Source organism: Lepidochelys kempii, chromosome 3 (assembly GCF_965140265.1).
Source record: "Lepidochelys kempii isolate rLepKem1 chromosome 3, rLepKem1.hap2, whole genome shotgun sequence".
Taxonomy (NCBI): Eukaryota; Metazoa; Chordata; order Testudines; family Cheloniidae; genus Lepidochelys; species Lepidochelys kempii.
In genome coordinates, this window is record NC_133258.1 from 192,298,994 (window position 1) to 192,316,452 (window position 17,459).

The 17,459-nt window shown below is 44.4% G+C and overlaps 1 protein-coding gene across 8 annotated transcripts in view; it reads right to left on the bottom strand.

Moving 5' to 3' along the window:
• The window catches only part of LOC140909646 (butyrophilin subfamily 1 member A1-like), a 52,749-nt gene that overhangs the window by 23,233 nt on the left and 12,057 nt on the right, over positions 1-17,459 (bottom strand). For 4 of the 8 annotated variants that reach the window (XM_073339448.1, XM_073339444.1, XM_073339442.1 and 1 more), the window contains 3 exons: positions 11,394-11,491; positions 10,739-10,838; positions 4,032-4,379 (listed from right to left, as the gene is read on the bottom strand). In XM_073339448.1, coding sequence (XP_073195549.1) covers positions 4,032-4,379; positions 10,739-10,838 — 448 coding nt within the window. In that variant the 5' untranslated portion in view covers positions 11,394-11,491. Of the gene's footprint in view, positions 1-4,031; positions 4,380-10,738; positions 10,845-11,393; positions 16,066-17,459 lie in introns of those variants that run through there. The other 4 variants (XM_073339446.1, XM_073339443.1, XM_073339441.1 and 1 more) reach the window with 2 other exon arrangements.

Here is a 17,459-nt window from a genome sequence, read left to right on the forward strand (position 1 = left end):
GAGGTAAATTCTGTCCTACAGCTGTCACTTGAGGTCAAAATTTAGTTTTGTGAGCAAATCCAAATGCACAGCCACGGGGCTCCTCTGTACCATCCTCCTTAAGAGCAGAGACCAGAGTTTGTGCTATAGTGGTGCCAGGTGGGGCAAAAGCAATGTGCCCATTGACTGCCTACATGTTTGGTGAGGGAAATAAATCGCTGTTTAGGATAGCAGTACCCCAGGCATAAGACAGAATTCTGCCGGTATGCGTTATGTATCAAAAGTCTCGGTTGCAGGTAGTCAACCAAGCACAGGGATGCGGTTCATCAAGTAGCATGCCAGGTGTAAGCTCAGCGCAGTAACTGACACATGTCCAAAGTATTGCAGGCAAATCAATTCAGGTAGTATAGAAACTGCTGAGCCCGTGTTCAACATTCATTCCACCACCTGGGGCTTCACTCCTGCTGCAGCAGAGACATGGACAGCACATGTTATTTTATCCACAATGTATGCGGTACTGCTTCCATCCACACTCAGTGCAGTAACTTCAGGCATGGTAACTGCACATACCTGTTGATTAGGCTGGGTTGCTTCAGCATCCCTTAGAGAAATGTCCGCTCTTTTTGAAGGCCACTGAGCTCCCCCTGCAAGCCTTCCTGTGTAGTCTGAAGTGTGGTGTGTACATTCAGAGTGGTGACATTCTTTTCCTTGTATGTTTTGAAATCATTGGGCAGGTTACTTCTTATTTACATTGCCATTGTCATTTTTAAACTGCCTTGTTGTAGTCCAGATGCAGTGGTTCCCCGGTTTGCATCGGACCCGCTGTACCTGAGCTCATTATTTTCACCTCCACCATCTCTGGCTCGATGGGATTAACAATAGTTATGGCTTTCTGTAATGTCAATTCCGATTCAAGCAGTAGGTGCTGTTATAACTATAAAGGGAAGGGTAAACCCCTTTAAAATCCCTCCTGGCCAGAGGAAAAATCCTCTCACCTGTAAAGGGTTAAGAAGCTAAAGGTAACCTCGCTGGCACCTGACCAAAATGACCAGTGAGGAGACAAGATACTTTCAAAAGCTGGGAGGAGGGAGAAAAACAAAGGGTCTGTGTCTATCTGTGTGATGCTTTTGCCGGAGACAGAACAGGAATGGAGTCTTAGAACTTAGTAAGTAATCTAGCTAGGTATGTGTTAGATTATGATTTCTTTAAATGGCTGAGAAAATAGCTGTGCTGAATAGAATGAATATTCCTGTCTGTGTGTCTTTTTTGTAATTTAAGGTTTTGCCTAGAGGGATTCTCTATGTTTTGAATCTAATTACCCTGTAAGGTATTTGCCATCCTGATTTTACAGAGGTGATTCCTTTTTACTTCTATTAAAAGTCTTCTTGTAAGAAAACTGAATGCTTTTTCATTGTTCTAAGATCCAAGGGTTTGGGTCTGTGGTCACCAATGCAAATTGGTGAGGATTTTTACCAAACCTTCCCCAGAAAGTGGGGTGCAAGGGTTGGGAGGATTTGGGGGGGAAAGACGTGTCCAAACTATATTTTTTCAGGAACCCAGATAAAGTTTGGTGGTGGCAGTGGAAGTCCAGGGGCAAAGGGTAAAATAGTTTGTACTTGGGGAAGTTTTAACCTAAGCTGGTAAAAGTAAGCTTAGGAGGTTTTCATGCAGGTCCCCACATCTGTACCCTAGAGTTCAGAGTGGGGAAGGAACCTTGACAGGTGCTCTCTAATACGTGGCACAGCTGTTTTCTCTATGAGCCGATCTCGAATAATTTCATCTGCCCTGTTGCCAAAATCACATGTGACAATCAGTTCCCTTAAAGCAGCAATATACCGATCTGTCAATTCCCCTGGTTTCCACGCTCGTGGAATTTATAGCATGCAGCTACCACATTCACTTTAGACACACACAAAAATTAATGCAGTAAGTGCTGTATCATATTTATTATTCAGAAGGGAAGAGTGTAAAATATACGCTGCCCTTCTGCTCCAAGGCACTAAATAAGCAAAGCACATTTTCTTGCTTCAGAGAGTTCTCTGTCATTAATTGCAAGGACATAGTACTCAGATACTCTTATACAAGCATTAAAGGCAACTGCAAGCTCTTCTAGGCTTTGAAGAAAGGGTGCAGGTGGATTCAGGGGCAGGAGAGCCATCCTAGTCACCAATTTGTTGAGCAGTGGAGGCTGAAACCAAAAGAGTGAAATCCAACATCAAGCAGCTCCAGAAGCAGCAGCTGCAGCAGCCGCTGGCCTCAGCACATCCCCTTCCTGCTAGTTTTCTAACCTCAAAGACTGCAGCTCCCAGAAATCAATACTGTATCTAGCAATATCACACTGTGCTCCGCTAGGCCTTGTTTGCACACTGTGGGGAGTTGGGTTGGGGACTCTCAAGTATTCACAGAATATCCCCACAAAGCATGGCAGGGAGGCAATTGACTGCATTGCCTTCATTGTAATAACCTGGAGCTATCCCCTCTCTGAGCACTGAGTATTTTTCCAGGGGAACCCCCTCACTTCACACGAGAGTCCCAAAGTGGATTTGGATCTCAGTCAGTGTAAGTCAAAGACAAAGAAACATAATCAAAATAAGAAATAAAAGATCTGGTCCTGCTGATGTAGATACTGCTCTCTCTGTAGCTTCCAGCCCTTTCTAGGATGGACACTTCAAGCCATCAAAAAAGGATGTTTCTCTTTCTCCTGCACACACTCTTAGAAGTTGTGTGGCAAGAAACAAGAGCCGATTTTAAAGTATTTTTCTTCACCTTTTTATCTCCTCTTGCTGTTTTCTCCAAAATTAAAGGTCTAATAGTCTTTAAAAGGCTTTCATAGGTTCATTCATAGATTCCAAGGCCAGAAGCGACCATTGTGATTCTGACAGCAGACCTTTTAGAAAAACAGCCAATCTTGATTTTAAAATTGCCAGTGAAGGAGACGCCACCACAACCCTTGGTAAGTTGTTCCAATAGATCAGTGGTTCTCAAACTTTTTTTTTTCACGGACCACTTTAAAATTGCTGAGGGTCTCAGCGGACCACATAATGATCTTTCCAAATGTTGTTTGTACCATTAACTGACTATTGTAAAGCACTTTGGATAACAGCGATATATAAAAAACCACCTTAATAATAATTAACTTTTTTTGTTCTACAAATAAAAGCACACAACTCATATTTTAATATAAGTATTCTTACCTTTCTAATGCAATGGATGTACCTCTCTCCCCTGCCGTGGCAGCCCCCAAGCTGGGGCTGGGAAGGAGAGGGGTCTCTCCCCCACCACAGCAGCCACAGAGCTGGGGCTGGGAAGGAGAGCCTTCTCTCCCCAGCAGCCACAGCCTTGGAGCTGGGGAAAGTCGCCTCTTTCTCTGGCCACTGCAGCCCTGCATGTCCCAAATTCCCCCCACCCCCTCTTCTCACCCCACTGCCCTCTCCCACCTAACCCCTAGTCCCCCCAAGACCACCACCTCACCTTACATGCACATTTTCTCCAGGGTCCAGGCACCTAATTAGTGGAGCCACGCCCGCGCAGCTTCACTAATTAGGTGAGTGGCCCTTCATTCTCTCATGTGCGGCCACCCAGGCGCGCACCTTAGAGAGAACTATCCGCGGACCCCCTGAATGGAGCTCACGGAGCACTGGTGGTCCACGGACCACAGTTCGAGAACCACTAATTAATTACTCTCACAATTAAAAAAAGTATGCCTTATTTTCAATCTGAATTTCTCTAGCTTCAACTTCCTGCCATTAGCTTGTGTTACACCTTTCTCTACTAGACTGAAGAGCCATTATCAAATATTTGTTCCCGTGTAGGTACTTATAGACTTTCTCACAGTTCTTGCACAACAAAGTTGTGAAAAAAACATCCAGAGTGTGGAGAGACACACATTGAAATCTGTCAGCTTATGCCCAGGGCATAGGCTCCTGATGGGAAATAACTGGTAGATAGAAGGGAATTCTGGATACTGGCATGAAAATAAGACACATCTAGTTCCACCTCAAAATAAATTATTATTCTGCTGAGAATTCAAATTAGCAGCCCAAGTTACTGACCTGACACCTTCAGTTCCAGAACGGCTTCTGCATAAAAGCTGTGTGATTGGAAGGAACAGATAAACTGCCCATGGTCAAAGGGGGTGATGTTGCGTATATGCAGGACAACGCTTCCATCCACAATACCATCCTTCAGAAGCTCTGTTCTGCCCCGATAATTTGGTATTTGCTGCTCAGGCTGATCTTTTCCATCCTGATACAGATGGACAGGTTCAGATGACGTGAATTGGTACCAGCGCACCTCCATCTTCTGAGCACTCATGCTGGGGGAGAGGTAACAGGGTAAAAGGGCATCTTCACCTGCAGAGGCCATGATGGGATGATCAGGTCCAATCACCTTGAAATTCACTATTAAAGGAACCAAGACAAACAGAAAATTAGACCAGAGGGGAGCTGGATTGTTTTCATAGGTAATAAATGCTGATCTCTCACAATTGCCTAGGCTGCAACTTGACCAACTAAAAGTGAGCTAATGGTGTCTCAGTGTATCTGCACTGGAAAACAGGTCAAGTTAGGACAGGCTTAGCTAGCACATTAGCTGACCATTGAGCTAAACTCACAGCCACTTTTCCTAGTCAATACCAATCCAGAGAGGATTAAAAAATGGGTGACCTCTGTTTCTAAATGTTGTGAGCTGGTTAATGTCTGCAACCAGAACAATTAACCTGTGGAAGACTGGTTTCAGAGTAGCAGCCGTGTTAGTCTGTATTCGCCAAAAGAAAAGGAGTACTTGTGGCACCTTAGAGACTAACAAATTTATTTGAGCATAAGCTTTCGTGAGCTACAGCTCACTTCATTGGAGGCAGACTGTTTGCTAGACTGGAACCAAGGCAGGTGGCCTCTAGAGAGAAGGATCATACAGAACACCTGAAAGGAGAGGCTGTCTGTGACATGCTGTGGAGCTTAAGGCCTGGTGTACATGGGAAAGTTTTACTAGTTATGCAGGTGTAATTATACTGGTATAACTCCTATGTGGACATCCTTATTCTGGTATAATAGTGACCTTTTTCAGATTGCCTTAAACCCTTTCCCCAGTGACATAAGCTAAACTGAAAAAAAGTATTTTGTTTTATATTTGTAACTTGCTATGTATCCTTTCAAATATAGGTATTTGAAAAACAAGAAAAAATAGTACAAAATCCTTCTTTACCCCTTCCACTTTTGACATTCTCTACTTGGTAGCACATCACACAAAATGAATTTACAGCATGTGTCAGTTACATTCAGCAGCACAAGATCCAGCAAACAGAGCTGTAAACAGGGGAGTCTGAGCGGGAGTTTACAATGGGAGTTTGGGGGGAAGACTAAGAGAGCCAGGGAGAGGAACAGACAGGCTAGTGACGGGAGTGTGTGGTGGTCTGGCAGTGTTTTGGTGCTCATTGAGGGTTTGTTTTGCTGTGGGTGGTGGTGTTTTGATTTGGTTTGTGTTTCCCGGACTAACAGGATGTAGGTGAGAAGGCTATGACAGATACAGAGGCAGTAGTGGTAGTGACCCAAGCAGTGGAAGACATAATGAAGACGACTGGATGTGGAAGCTGCGGTATGTACATGATCCTGGAGGGGGTTCCTGAAAAGAGTATCGTCTGCATGAACTGCCGCCTGATAGAGCTGATGGAAGAAAAGATCCGAGGACTGGAGAAGCAGGTGGAAACTCCGGCTGAGTTCAGAAGGGGGTTCGAGCGGATGATGGAGCAAAGACATGAGGAGGCTGAAGGGAAAAGCTCAGACTTGCAGATGGAAGCAGGACCAAAGAACTCTTAGGGGCGACTGCTGGGTGAGGAAAGTAGACAGTGGAAGCATAAGAGACTAACAGACCAAGAGAACCAGGCAGAGGAAAAGATGGGCTAATGAAGGAGAAATAGAGCTCAGGAACAGGTTTGCCGAGTTGGAAAATGAAGAAGGGGCACAGCAGGTGGTCACGGAAGGTGGAAGGGCAAGGAAGAAGAGAAGAGCAGCTATTCCTATAGGAAGAGGGTAAGAGTCAATGGAGAACACCACCAAATATGAACTCCAGGAGGATACGGGATGGGTTGCAGAGGATTTCAAGGGACAATAGGAATCGAGAGGACTTGCAGCCAGAGGGAACAGGGGATAGACCAGAGAATCGCACCATCATCAGGAAAAGGCAGGTCTACATGACTGGGGACTCCTTACTGAGAAGAATAGACAGGCCTCTAACCAGACCTGATCCAGACAACAGAAGGGTGTGCTGTCTGCCGGGTGCTAAGATATGGGATGAAGAGGGTCCTAACAGGAGCAGGAAAGAATCCACTAACTGTCCTTCATGTGGGAACAAATGATATGGCTAGATTCTTGCTGGAACGTATCAAGGGATACTATGCCAGACTGGGGAAGACGCTTAAGGAAATTGAGGCTCAAGTGATCTTCAGTGGGATTCTTCCTGTTCCTAGAGAAGGGCAACAAAGATGTGACAAGATTATGATGATCAACAGATGGCTCAGGCAGTGGTGCTATAAGGAGGGCTTTGGGATGTATGGCCACTGGGAAGCATTCATGGACAGAGGACTGTTCTCTCGGGATGGATTTCACCTGAGTAGGGAGGGAAATAGACTTCTAGGATGGAGGCTGGCACAACTGATTAAGAGAGGTTTAAACTAGGAATTTGGGGGAGATGGTTGGGAGATGTCCAGGTAATCTCTACGCTGGATTTTAACATTGAGAGGGAAGAAAACGAAGTAAGAAAGGATACTGCTATGGATAGGAGAACGGACATAAGGAGGAAGGGTAGTGTAGATGCCAGTCTAATAGGTGATACTGGTGTAGAATGTCTGTGCTAATTGGGTACAGAATGTGAGCGAAGCCAAACAGCAAAAATTAAGATGTTTGTACACTAATGCGAGGAGCCTAGGTAACAAAATGGAGGAACTTGAGCTACTGGTGCAGGAAGTGACAGCAGATATTATAGGGATAACAGAAATGGTGGAATAGTCGTCATGACTGGAGTACAGGTATTGTAGGGTATGTGCTGTTTAGGAAGACACAAATAAAGGCAAAGGTGGTGGAGTCGCATTGTATATCAATGATGAGGTAGACTGTAAAGAAATAAGAAGTTACGGAATGGATAAGACAGAGTCCGTCTGGGCAAAAATCACACTGGGGAAGAAAGCTACTAGAGCCTCCCCTGGGACAGTGCTTGGGGTGTGCTATAGACCGCCAGGATCCAATTTGGATAAGGATAGAGACCTCTTTAATGTTTTCAATGAAGTAAGTACTAATGGGAATTGTGTGATCATGGGAGACTTTAACTTCCCAGATATAGACTGGAGGACAAGTGCTAGTAATAATAATAGGGCTCAGATTTTCCTGGATGCGATAGCTGATGGACTCCTTCACCAAGTAGTTGCTGAACCGACAAGAGGGGATGCCATTTTAGATTTGGTTTTGGTGAGTAGTGAGGACCTCATAGAAGAAATGGTTGTAGGGGACAACCTTGGTTCGAGCAATCATGAGCTAATTCCGTTCAAACTAAATGGAAAAATAAACAAAAATAGATCTGTGACTAGGGTTTTTGATTTCAAAAGGGCTAACTTTAAAAAAATAAGGAAATTACTTAGGGAAGTGGATTGGACTGAAGAACTTGTGGATCTAAAGGCGGAGGAGGCCTGGAATTACTTCAAGTCAAGTTTGCAGAAACTATCAGAAGCCTGCATCCCAAGAAAGGGGAAAAAACTCATAGGCAGGAGTTGTAGACCAAGCTGGATGAGCAAGCATCTCAGAGAGTTGATTAAGAAAAAGCAGAAAGCCTACAAGGAATGGATGATGGGAGGGATCAGCAAGGAAAGCTACCTTATTGAGGTCAGACCATGTAGGGATAAAGTGAGAAAGGCCAAAAGCCATGTAGAGTTGGACCTTGCAAAGGGAATTAAAACCAATAGTAAAAGGTTCTATAGCCATATAAATAAGAAGAAAACAAAGAAAGAAGAAGTGGGACTGCTAAACACTGAGGATGGAGTGAAGGTTAAGGATAATTTAGGCATGGCCCAATATCTAAACAAATACTTTGCCTCAGTCTTTAATGAGGAGCTTAGGGACAATGGTAGGATGACAAATGGGAATGAGGATATGGAGGTAGATATTACCACATCCGAGGTAGAAGCCAAACTTGAACAGCTTAACGGGACTAAATCGGGGGGCCCGGATAATCTTCATCCAAGAATATTAAAGGAACTGGCACATGAAATTGAATGCCCATTAGCAAGAATTTTTAATGAATCTGTAAACTCAGGGGTTGTACCGTATGACTGGAGAATTGCTAACATAGTTCCTATTTTTAAGAAAGGGCAAAAAATGGTGATCTGGGTAACTACAGACCTGTTAGTTTGATATCTATAGTATGCAAGGTCTTGGAAAAAAATTTGAAGGAGAAAGTAATTAAGGACATTGAGGTCAATGGTAACTGGGACAAAATACAACATGGTTTTACAAAAGGTAGATCATGCCAAACCAACCTGATCTCTTTCTTTGAGAAGGTAACAGATTTTTTAGACAAAGGAAATGCAGTGGATCTAATTTACCTCGATTTCAGTAAGGCATTTGATATGGTTCCACATGGAGAATTATTAGCTAAATTGGAAAAGATGGGGATCAATATGAAAATTGAAAGGTGGATAAGGGACTGGTTAAAGGGGAGACTACAACTGGTCATACTGAAAGGTGAACTGTCAGGCTGGAAGGAGGTTACTAGTGGAGTTCTTCAGGGATCGGTTTTGGGACCAATCTTATTTACTCTTTTTATTACTGACCTTGGCACAAAAAGTGGGAATGTGCTAATACAGTTTGCAGATGACTCGAAGCTGGGAGGCATTGCCAATACAGAGAGGGACCGGGATATCATACAGGAAGATCTGGATAACCTTGTAAACTGAAGTAATGGTAATAGGATGACATTTAATAGTGAAACGTGCAAGGTCATGCATTTAGGGATTAATAACAAGAATTAATAAACTGGGGACACATCACTTGGAAGAAACAGAGGAGGAGAAGGACCTCGGAATATTGGTTGATCACAGGATGACTATGAGCCACCAATGTGATATGGCTGTGAAAAAGGCTAATGCGGTCTTGGGATGCATCAGGCGAGGTATTTCCAGTAGAGATAAGGAGGTTTTTGTACCATTATAGAAGGCACTGGTGAGACCTCATCTGGAATACTGTATGCAGTTCTGGTCTCCGATGTTTAAGAAGGATGAGTTCAAACTGGAACAGGTACAGAAAAGGGCTACTAGGATGATCCGAGGAATGGAAAACCTGTATTATGAAAGGAGACTCAAAGAGCTTGGCTTGTTTAGCCTAACCAAAAGAAGGCTGAGGGGAGATATGATTGCTCTCAATAAATATATCAGAGGGATAAATACCAGGGAGAGAGAGGAATTATTTAAGCTCAGTACCAATCAATCCCCTCCATAAGCTTCAAGTCTAAACTTCCTGATGGCCAGTTTATATCCATTTGTTCTTGTGTCTTCTTGGAGAAGGCACATATGCAATGGGGCAGCCTAGCCCACGTCACAGCAAGGATCTTTCTAGCAGCTAGAAGAAAGCATAAAAGAGAGATCGTGACATCATCTCTTGGCCTCTCTCCCCGTCACCTCCATCTCAACTCTTGGAAGATCGTCTAGAAGACAAAGATTTTTAACTATGGAGATTGGTCCCAGGCTGGAAGGATGTCCATCTGTGTATTAAGGAACTGTAAGCTACCTGTAACATCTGTTAGGGTGAGAGACTACTTAATTCAAATCTTACCTAGTCTTTTAAAGTTAAAATTTAGACTGCATTTCTATATTTATTACTTAGGTAACCAACTTTGATTTCTATGCCTGCTACTTATAATCACTTAAAATCTTAGTTAGCCTTTTTTGCATCTCCATCACATTGTTGACTTGTATTTAAGGCAAAGATTTTGGTATGGGTATTTTTAATAAAAGTCAGGGGCAGGCGGTGGGCAATAAACAATAAATCATGGAAGCCCAAGCTCCGCCATATGGGGCTGGAGCCTCAGCGCCACCTCCCCGGACTGAAGCCTTAGCTCTGCCGCCCAGAACTGAATCATAATTTTCAGGAAGTCACGGATTTCCCATAAAATCATGGAATCCATGACCTCCATGACTGACTCGTAGCCTTATTCATATTCAATCGGTGATCCACCATAAGCCCTGGATCCTTTTCAGTAGTGTTACCACCTAGTCATTTATTCGCCATTTTGTAACTGTGCATTTGCTTTTTCCTTCCTTCCAAATTGAACAGCTTTGAACTTGTCTTTATTGAATTCCATCCTGTTGATTTCGGACCAATTCTCCAATTTGTCCAGGTCATTTGGAATTCTCATCCTGTCTTCCAGAATTCTAGCAACCTCTCCTAGCTTGGTGTCATCTGCAAATTTTATCAGCATACTCTCCAGTTCATTATCCAAGTCATTAATGAAAATATTCAATAGTGATAGGTAGAGTGGCACAAGTTTAAGGTGAAACATGATGTAAAAGTCCACTGAGTACAGGTTACACTGAGACCAAGGGGAGTAAAAAGGAAGAAAAATCAATATCTTCCCCTGCCTCCCCTCCAAAAAAAGGATTTTATTTCTCAAATTTACATAAAATGCTCTTCTTATGAATTGTTTCAAAATAACAAAAGATCAATGGTATTAAAACTGTTGAGAGAAAGTAAAATACACTCTGTGACAAGAGGCTTCCTACCTGGTTCCCGTGTAGAAACACGGACAGCAAAAAAGAAAATGAGGTAACTGGACAGAGAGGGGTTGCCCATGGCACAGTGCGAGTGGAAGGAAATCCTCATCTTCATTGTAACGTGATCCAGACATCAGAAAGGAAAAGAAAAAACAAATGCCAAGTGAGCAACATGCTGTAATTCAAATTCATTGAGCACAAATACAAATTCATTGAGCACAATATGAACCCTAGGACATGTGCTAGTTAATAATTGCATCAAAATGTGCATGCTTGCTACTGTTTTTGTCAAAAGACATGTTACAAGACATAGCAAAACTCAGCTTCACCGTTCACCATCTCAAATTACAGTCCAATATTCTGGACAAAGGCCTTAATACTAGCATTTGCAAAATTCATTGAAAAATATTATCACAAAAATCACTAAATTTTGTAGAGTAATAGTCTGGTTGTAGAATTACAAAGAGAAAGTCACCAAGAAGAAAAAACCCTTAATGTATTTTGTATCTGTTTTTATAATGCAGTGTGAGAAAAGGCATTGCAATTTCTAGGTCTGGGTCACTTGGATAAATACAGATCATCTAAAGTCATTAATGAACCTTTTCAAGTAGAAAAAGAAGCATTTTAAAAACAAATTAAAGGATGAGAACTTCCTGCCACCTACCTCATGAACCCAGGAGAAACTTCCCAGCAGTTACAGGATCACTGGGACATTTCCAGCTTCTCACAGTCAGTGAAATGGACCCTTGGTCCGGTAGGTGCCTTACAATGAAAGAATTCATATTACAGTATAAAGCAAAAATAATTTAGGAAAAGAGAATCGGTTCAGTATCATCTGTCCTTGTGCAATTTTATGATAATGTTTTGTAAATAGCAGCAGAATTTACTCTTTTCTCCTGCATGTTGCAAGGTTGAAGATGCAAGTTAAATTGTAAAGCAGAAAGCCACCATTATCATTTAGATGGTGATATGAAATTAAAGAGTCCTTATGGAAATCTGCACGCAGCAATGTGCTTATCCTCTCAAACCCAGCAGGTTTAGCCTCACACACATCCCTGTTGGATCAGAGTCTGCTTCATCCCAGTATGATGGAGTGATGATAGTCACTCCATAGTTTAAGACTCTAATAGTTTCCTTTATAACCCTGATTTTTGACCCTACACCTATAAACTACAGGAAGATCCTATCACCTTCAAAACTGGAATGTTAGATCTGGGGCTGAAGTAAACTATATCTACTAAATTTGATGTGAATTGGACAAGTGGTTGCTGAATTATAACATCCTGTAAAAGAGGGTTCACCAAAATTAAAAAAATCTTTTTTTGCTGCTTTATAGCATAAAAAACAAATACAAACACGCATTTTGTTATGGTTCCCTGGTCCCTCTGCTCCCTGTACCCTCTACAGCAGAGGTTCAGGGGCTGCCCCACATATCTGATCCCTGGCACAGCACCCTAACCCTCTGAACATTCTGCTTTACGAGACTTGCCCAATGCTTGGCTCTTCCTGCAGCCTCTTGTCTCGTTCACGTGGCTGGGCAGGGGTAGCTCCATTGCACAGACAGCATAGCTAAGCACATAGATTCGGCACACTCATTGCAAAAGGCAGTGGCTAGCTAGGAGTGACTTGGGTCTGCCCCAGGAGAGACTGACGTTCTGTTCCTAACTCTGCTAGAAGTCACCTTGGGCAATGTCTCAGGTCCTCAGTTAACACCTCTGTTAGAAGGGGGAGGCCTCCTAGAATAGGGACATGGGGTGGTATTCACAAAGGTACTTACGTGCTCGAGTCCCATTTTTAGGCATTGCTGAGACCCACAAAACCACTGCTTGGCTGCTCCCCAACTCTGTAGGTGCCTTAGCTCACTTGGCTGCTCAGTGCCAAAGTTTCTGCAGCACATATTCCCTATGTGCCTAAGTTTCTGCCTCCGTGCATGTGCACTGCTGCCTCCTTCTAGGGTTCCAGATTCCTATCCCCTACCTAACCCCCAAAACAAACCACACCACTGGGAGACAGCAGCACCATGTTCAATCCCCGCTCCTTCCTCAGCAGAGAGGGGGATGTAAACCATGGGTTCCCATATTCCAGGTGAGTCTCTCTAGCCCCTGGGCTAACCATTATTTTGTGTGACACTAGGCAGCCCGAGCCCAGATTGGGCCCCACACCCAAGTTGGGCAGAGGAGCACTTATCCTCCCTCGGCTCCGGAATCACCAGCAGACCTAAGCACATTCCTGCAGTCTGTCTCTGAGGGAGGGGCAAGGCTTAGCACACACCCCTTTTGCTTTGCTTCCTCTGGTTATTCACATAGCTGGAGTAGTGTAACTTAGGTCAACTTACCCTGGTAGTGAAGACAAGCCCAAAGATTGTGACGTGCAGAGGAACGTTAACACTAGAGGTGAGACTAAACCACATGATCTCCTGGCTCCCAGCCCACTACACCTCTCTCTAGCCTCAGGGTGTTAAACTCATTCTGTGCATGGGGCCAAATTCCATTTTTATTATGATCTCTGTGCCAGGGCATCCATTTAGGGCTCACCACTCTCCTCATTCCAAAGTGGTGCCCCCATCAACCCCAATGGTAGACTGAGAGCAGAATGCAGCCTTTATAGAGTAAATTCACTGTTCATTATCATCAGTGTGTTACTTCTTCAAGACCTTTGTTATCACGCTCACCATCACTCAGTGGGGAAAATGCTCACCACTATTCTCTCTGTCCTATCTTCCTTTTTCTCTATTTCTTCCCTTACTTTGCGGGTCTCCTCCTGTCTTCCCTCAGCATTCCTTCCCTTCCGCTACCACCACTTCACCTTCAGGACTTCCCACCCACCCCCTTCCCTATCCCAGTGGCTAAAATGGGTGAAATAGTTAATGCTAAGGTACTGACAGAAAACAACCCCACGTGCACACCCTACACACCATTGCAATAATGTTTGTACAAGGTATGCCTTCTGAGGTGTCATTTAAAAACTTATCGTTTGCTGATCAATCATATCATGGCAAAATGTGTGTAGGAGTGTTTTATGTTAAATTATCAACATAAACTAAAATCATAACTAAAAATATGTTTTCTAGGTAAATCTGGGGAGTGGCCAAACTACTTCCTCAGAGACAAAGGGCAAGCTGACACCTCAGCCAGGTGAAAACAAGGATGATGGACCAATACCTGCTAAGTGGCCACTCTTTGGCACGGAAGGGGGAGAGACAAAAATCTACATCCTGGCAAAGAAAAAGCATGGAGTTTCCATCCACACAGACTGCCTGTCACCTTGCTCCCAGCTGGAAATGCTTCTCAAAGGGCGGACGGGATTATAAAAAGGAGGGGTAGACAACTCTAGGGTCCCTCCTCTCTCTCTCTCTCTCTCTCCCTGCCAATCACATTTTCTCCACCTGAAAAGACATAGGAAGCAACTGTTGGACTATAGGGAAGGGGTCCTGACTTAAAGAATTTGGTCTATAAGACTGCCGACAGCATAGGTGAAAAACTTGGCTTGAATCTAATATAGTTTGTTAAACTAGACGTTAGTCAGTTTTCTGTCTTTATTTTTCTTGTAACCATTTCTGACTTTAATGCCTCATTACTTGTACTCACTTAAAATCTATTTCATTGTAGTTAATAAACTTGTTTTAATGTTTTACCAATCACAGCCCAGGAGCACCCATGGAGTCAGTGCCTATGTACAAGAGGGTTCTGTTTGAACTTCACTGAGAGCAGTTCCAGAGCACTGACCCTGTGCACACCATGAAAAATGGCACGGGGTCTTAGTTGGGGAAAGAAAACTGAGCCTCCTTCCGAATACAGTGAAACGGAGACACAGATCCAGCTCTTGGTCTGCAAATAAAGGGTGGCAATGTATCTACTGCTTTCTGTATAGTGCTGTACTAATCTCTGGTTGATAATCTTAGATTAAATAATTCCAATTGAGCCTGATATTCAACAATCTTGAGTCACTAATTCAGACATGCAACACTACTTTGTAAATGGAGATAACCACACATTCCTTTGTTTAAGATGGACCTCTTTAACAACTTTTGCCTAGGCAGGTCTCTGTGGTTTTGAACGTGCTAATAACATAATACAGGGGGATGTCATAACTTTACATGTAATGTTGCTACAAACATTTCACCAGGATATTACTGACCAGTGAGATTTTTTCAGAAGATACCTCACAAGGCATATTTTGTACAAAGATTATTACAATGGTGTGTAGGATGTGAACACAGGGTGCATTCCCTCACACCGACACAGTAGATCTCAGCAGAGGGAGTCCAGTGGCGTGATTTATGTGTCTCCTCTCCTTCAGCGTGTAGCACACTTGCCAGACAAACCAAGGGGGAACCCCAAGAAAACATGAGACAATATTGGCCAACATGCATCCAGACACTAGATGGATTCACCACGTTCTGGTTTTTAAAAAGCAGGAAGGAGTGTGGGGAAACATACTGCTTCATTACCGCATAGTTTCTCTCCTTCATGCAGTTACTCAATCCTTCATGCTGCCACGTGGCTTTTGTCTTTTCAAACATTATTTTTTATTGAAACACACATGGAAATATAGCGTATCTGGAGTGACATTTCCCTCAGTGCTTTACCTAAAATTTTATTGTAAACCCTCAGTTGAAGAGTGTCATGTTCAGGGTCTCAAAAGTGTGTGCGTGTGTGTGGGGGGGGGTGTTAACGGCAGAAACCCATCTCAGTGGCTCCTTGGGAGGAAAAGGAGTCAAAGGGGCCAGCTAGGCCCTGGCAGAGAGCCCAGGGCTGGGGTTACCTGGACAGACCCCTCAGATCGCCTCCTGTTGCAGCAAGCAGGGGTCTAGACGGAGACACCGCATGCAACAAGCTCAGAGTCCATTGGTCCTAGCTTGAGTTACTGAGCCCCTACCACAAGGATCAGGCTGTCCCTCCCTTGCAGATCAGGGGAGTCACAGGAGGGGACTCCTTTTATTCCTATGATGTGAGTAAAAAAGCATTTGAAGGCTAGTGGGTGTTGAAATCAACTCATTTGTCAGGTGCTCCAGCTCTGCAATGCCTTGTCCAAATAACTCCAGATTTCCCCACAAACACAATCTCACCCCGACCTTCGGCAGAGCTGACTTATCTTTTGGAATTTAGAGAAGATGCAAAAGCTGTCTTTAAACAAAAACTTTGCTGCAGACTTAACTCTGGAGAGGCTGCTGCCTATGTCTCCAGCTCTCCTCCAAGGCCCACGCTGATTTCTGCCAGCCGCTACCCTGGTCAGGGTTTCCAATGGCAGAGGGTTTACCAGGAATCCAGGTTACGGTGGCACTTGTTGTGTTCACAGCACACACAGAGAGAAGTTAAATAGCAATAACTTTTCTTCTAGGAATTCAGAACACACAAGAACGCAACACTTAGAGAGACAGACAAAGCTGGCTGCTCCCTATAACAGGGATGGGGCGGAGAGGAGATGGGGCATGGGATGGGGAAGAGAAGGGATTAGGGGAAGCGGGGGCAAGGGGAAGAGGCAGAGGTTGGATGGGAATGAGATGGAGTGGTGGGGAAGGGGCATGGGATGGGGAAGAGAAGGGGATGGGGAAGCAGGGGTGGGGGGAAGAGGCACTGGGGACAAAGAGGATGAGGTGGGAAGGAGATGGAGTGGTGGGAAAGGGGCATGGGATGGAGAAGAGGTAGTGGGGATGAAGGGGGTGGGGTGGAGAGGAGATGGGGCAGTGGGGAAGGGGCATGGGAGAAGAGAGGAGGGGATGGGGGAAGCGGGGGTGTGGGGAAAAGAGGCAGTGGGGACAAAGGGGGTGGGGTGGAGAGGAGATGTCACAGTGGTGAAGGGGCATGGGATGGGGAAGAGAAGGAGACAGGGGAAGCAGGGGCAGGGGGAAGAGGCAGGGGTCAGATGGGAATGAGATGGAGTGGTGGGGAAGGGGCATGGGATGGGGAAGAGAAAGGGATGGGGGAAGCGGGGGCCCAGCATGCGGAGCCCCTTGGCAGCAGCTGGGGCTCCCCTGTTAAGCAGGCCCATCAAACCCTTACCCTGACAAGCCCCACCTCCCCTGCATCTGTACCACCCCGATGAACCCCCCCAGACACCCTCCCCACTGAGCCCCAACCACCTACCACCTGGACCCCCACCTTCCCTGCACCCAGACACACACACACACACCCACCCTGCTGAGCTCCAACCACTTTCACTTGGCCCTCCCTGCAGACTCCCATTGCTCCATGTTAGGATATAGATATTCAGGCCTGTCTGTAAAGGCCTATACTCTAAGAATTTAGGTGTATTCCTATCACTTGGCTAGTTAGAGGTATAAAAGAAAGAATCAAAATCACTGTCTGCCAGTGTAAGGGCCTTCTCTTACTGTGACAGTCTGAGGCCCTGTTCTTAGGCTAAGGCCTTTGGCTAAGCGACAGAGGCAGCCATAAGCTGGGAAGTGAATGGTCACATCCTCACATTCCAAACTAGTCACATTGAAATAAGGTGCTATTCGGCTGTTAGGAATTTAATCCTGTCCTTATAGTGCCTATCACCTCCAGAGAAAGGGAAGTGCCTAGAAGCTGTAAAAGGAAATTGAGGTTGATAGTTTTCTGTCTGGTAAGAACTCACTTATCAATAGACATAGCTGGGAAACTCTTATGTCTTTACAGATGTAGTTGTGAAATCCTCACTTCTGTATTGTTTTGTCATTATAGTTCCCACTTTGCTATTGTTTATTGGCATGGTCTCTGTCTGGTTCTGTGATTGCTTCTGTCTGCTGTAT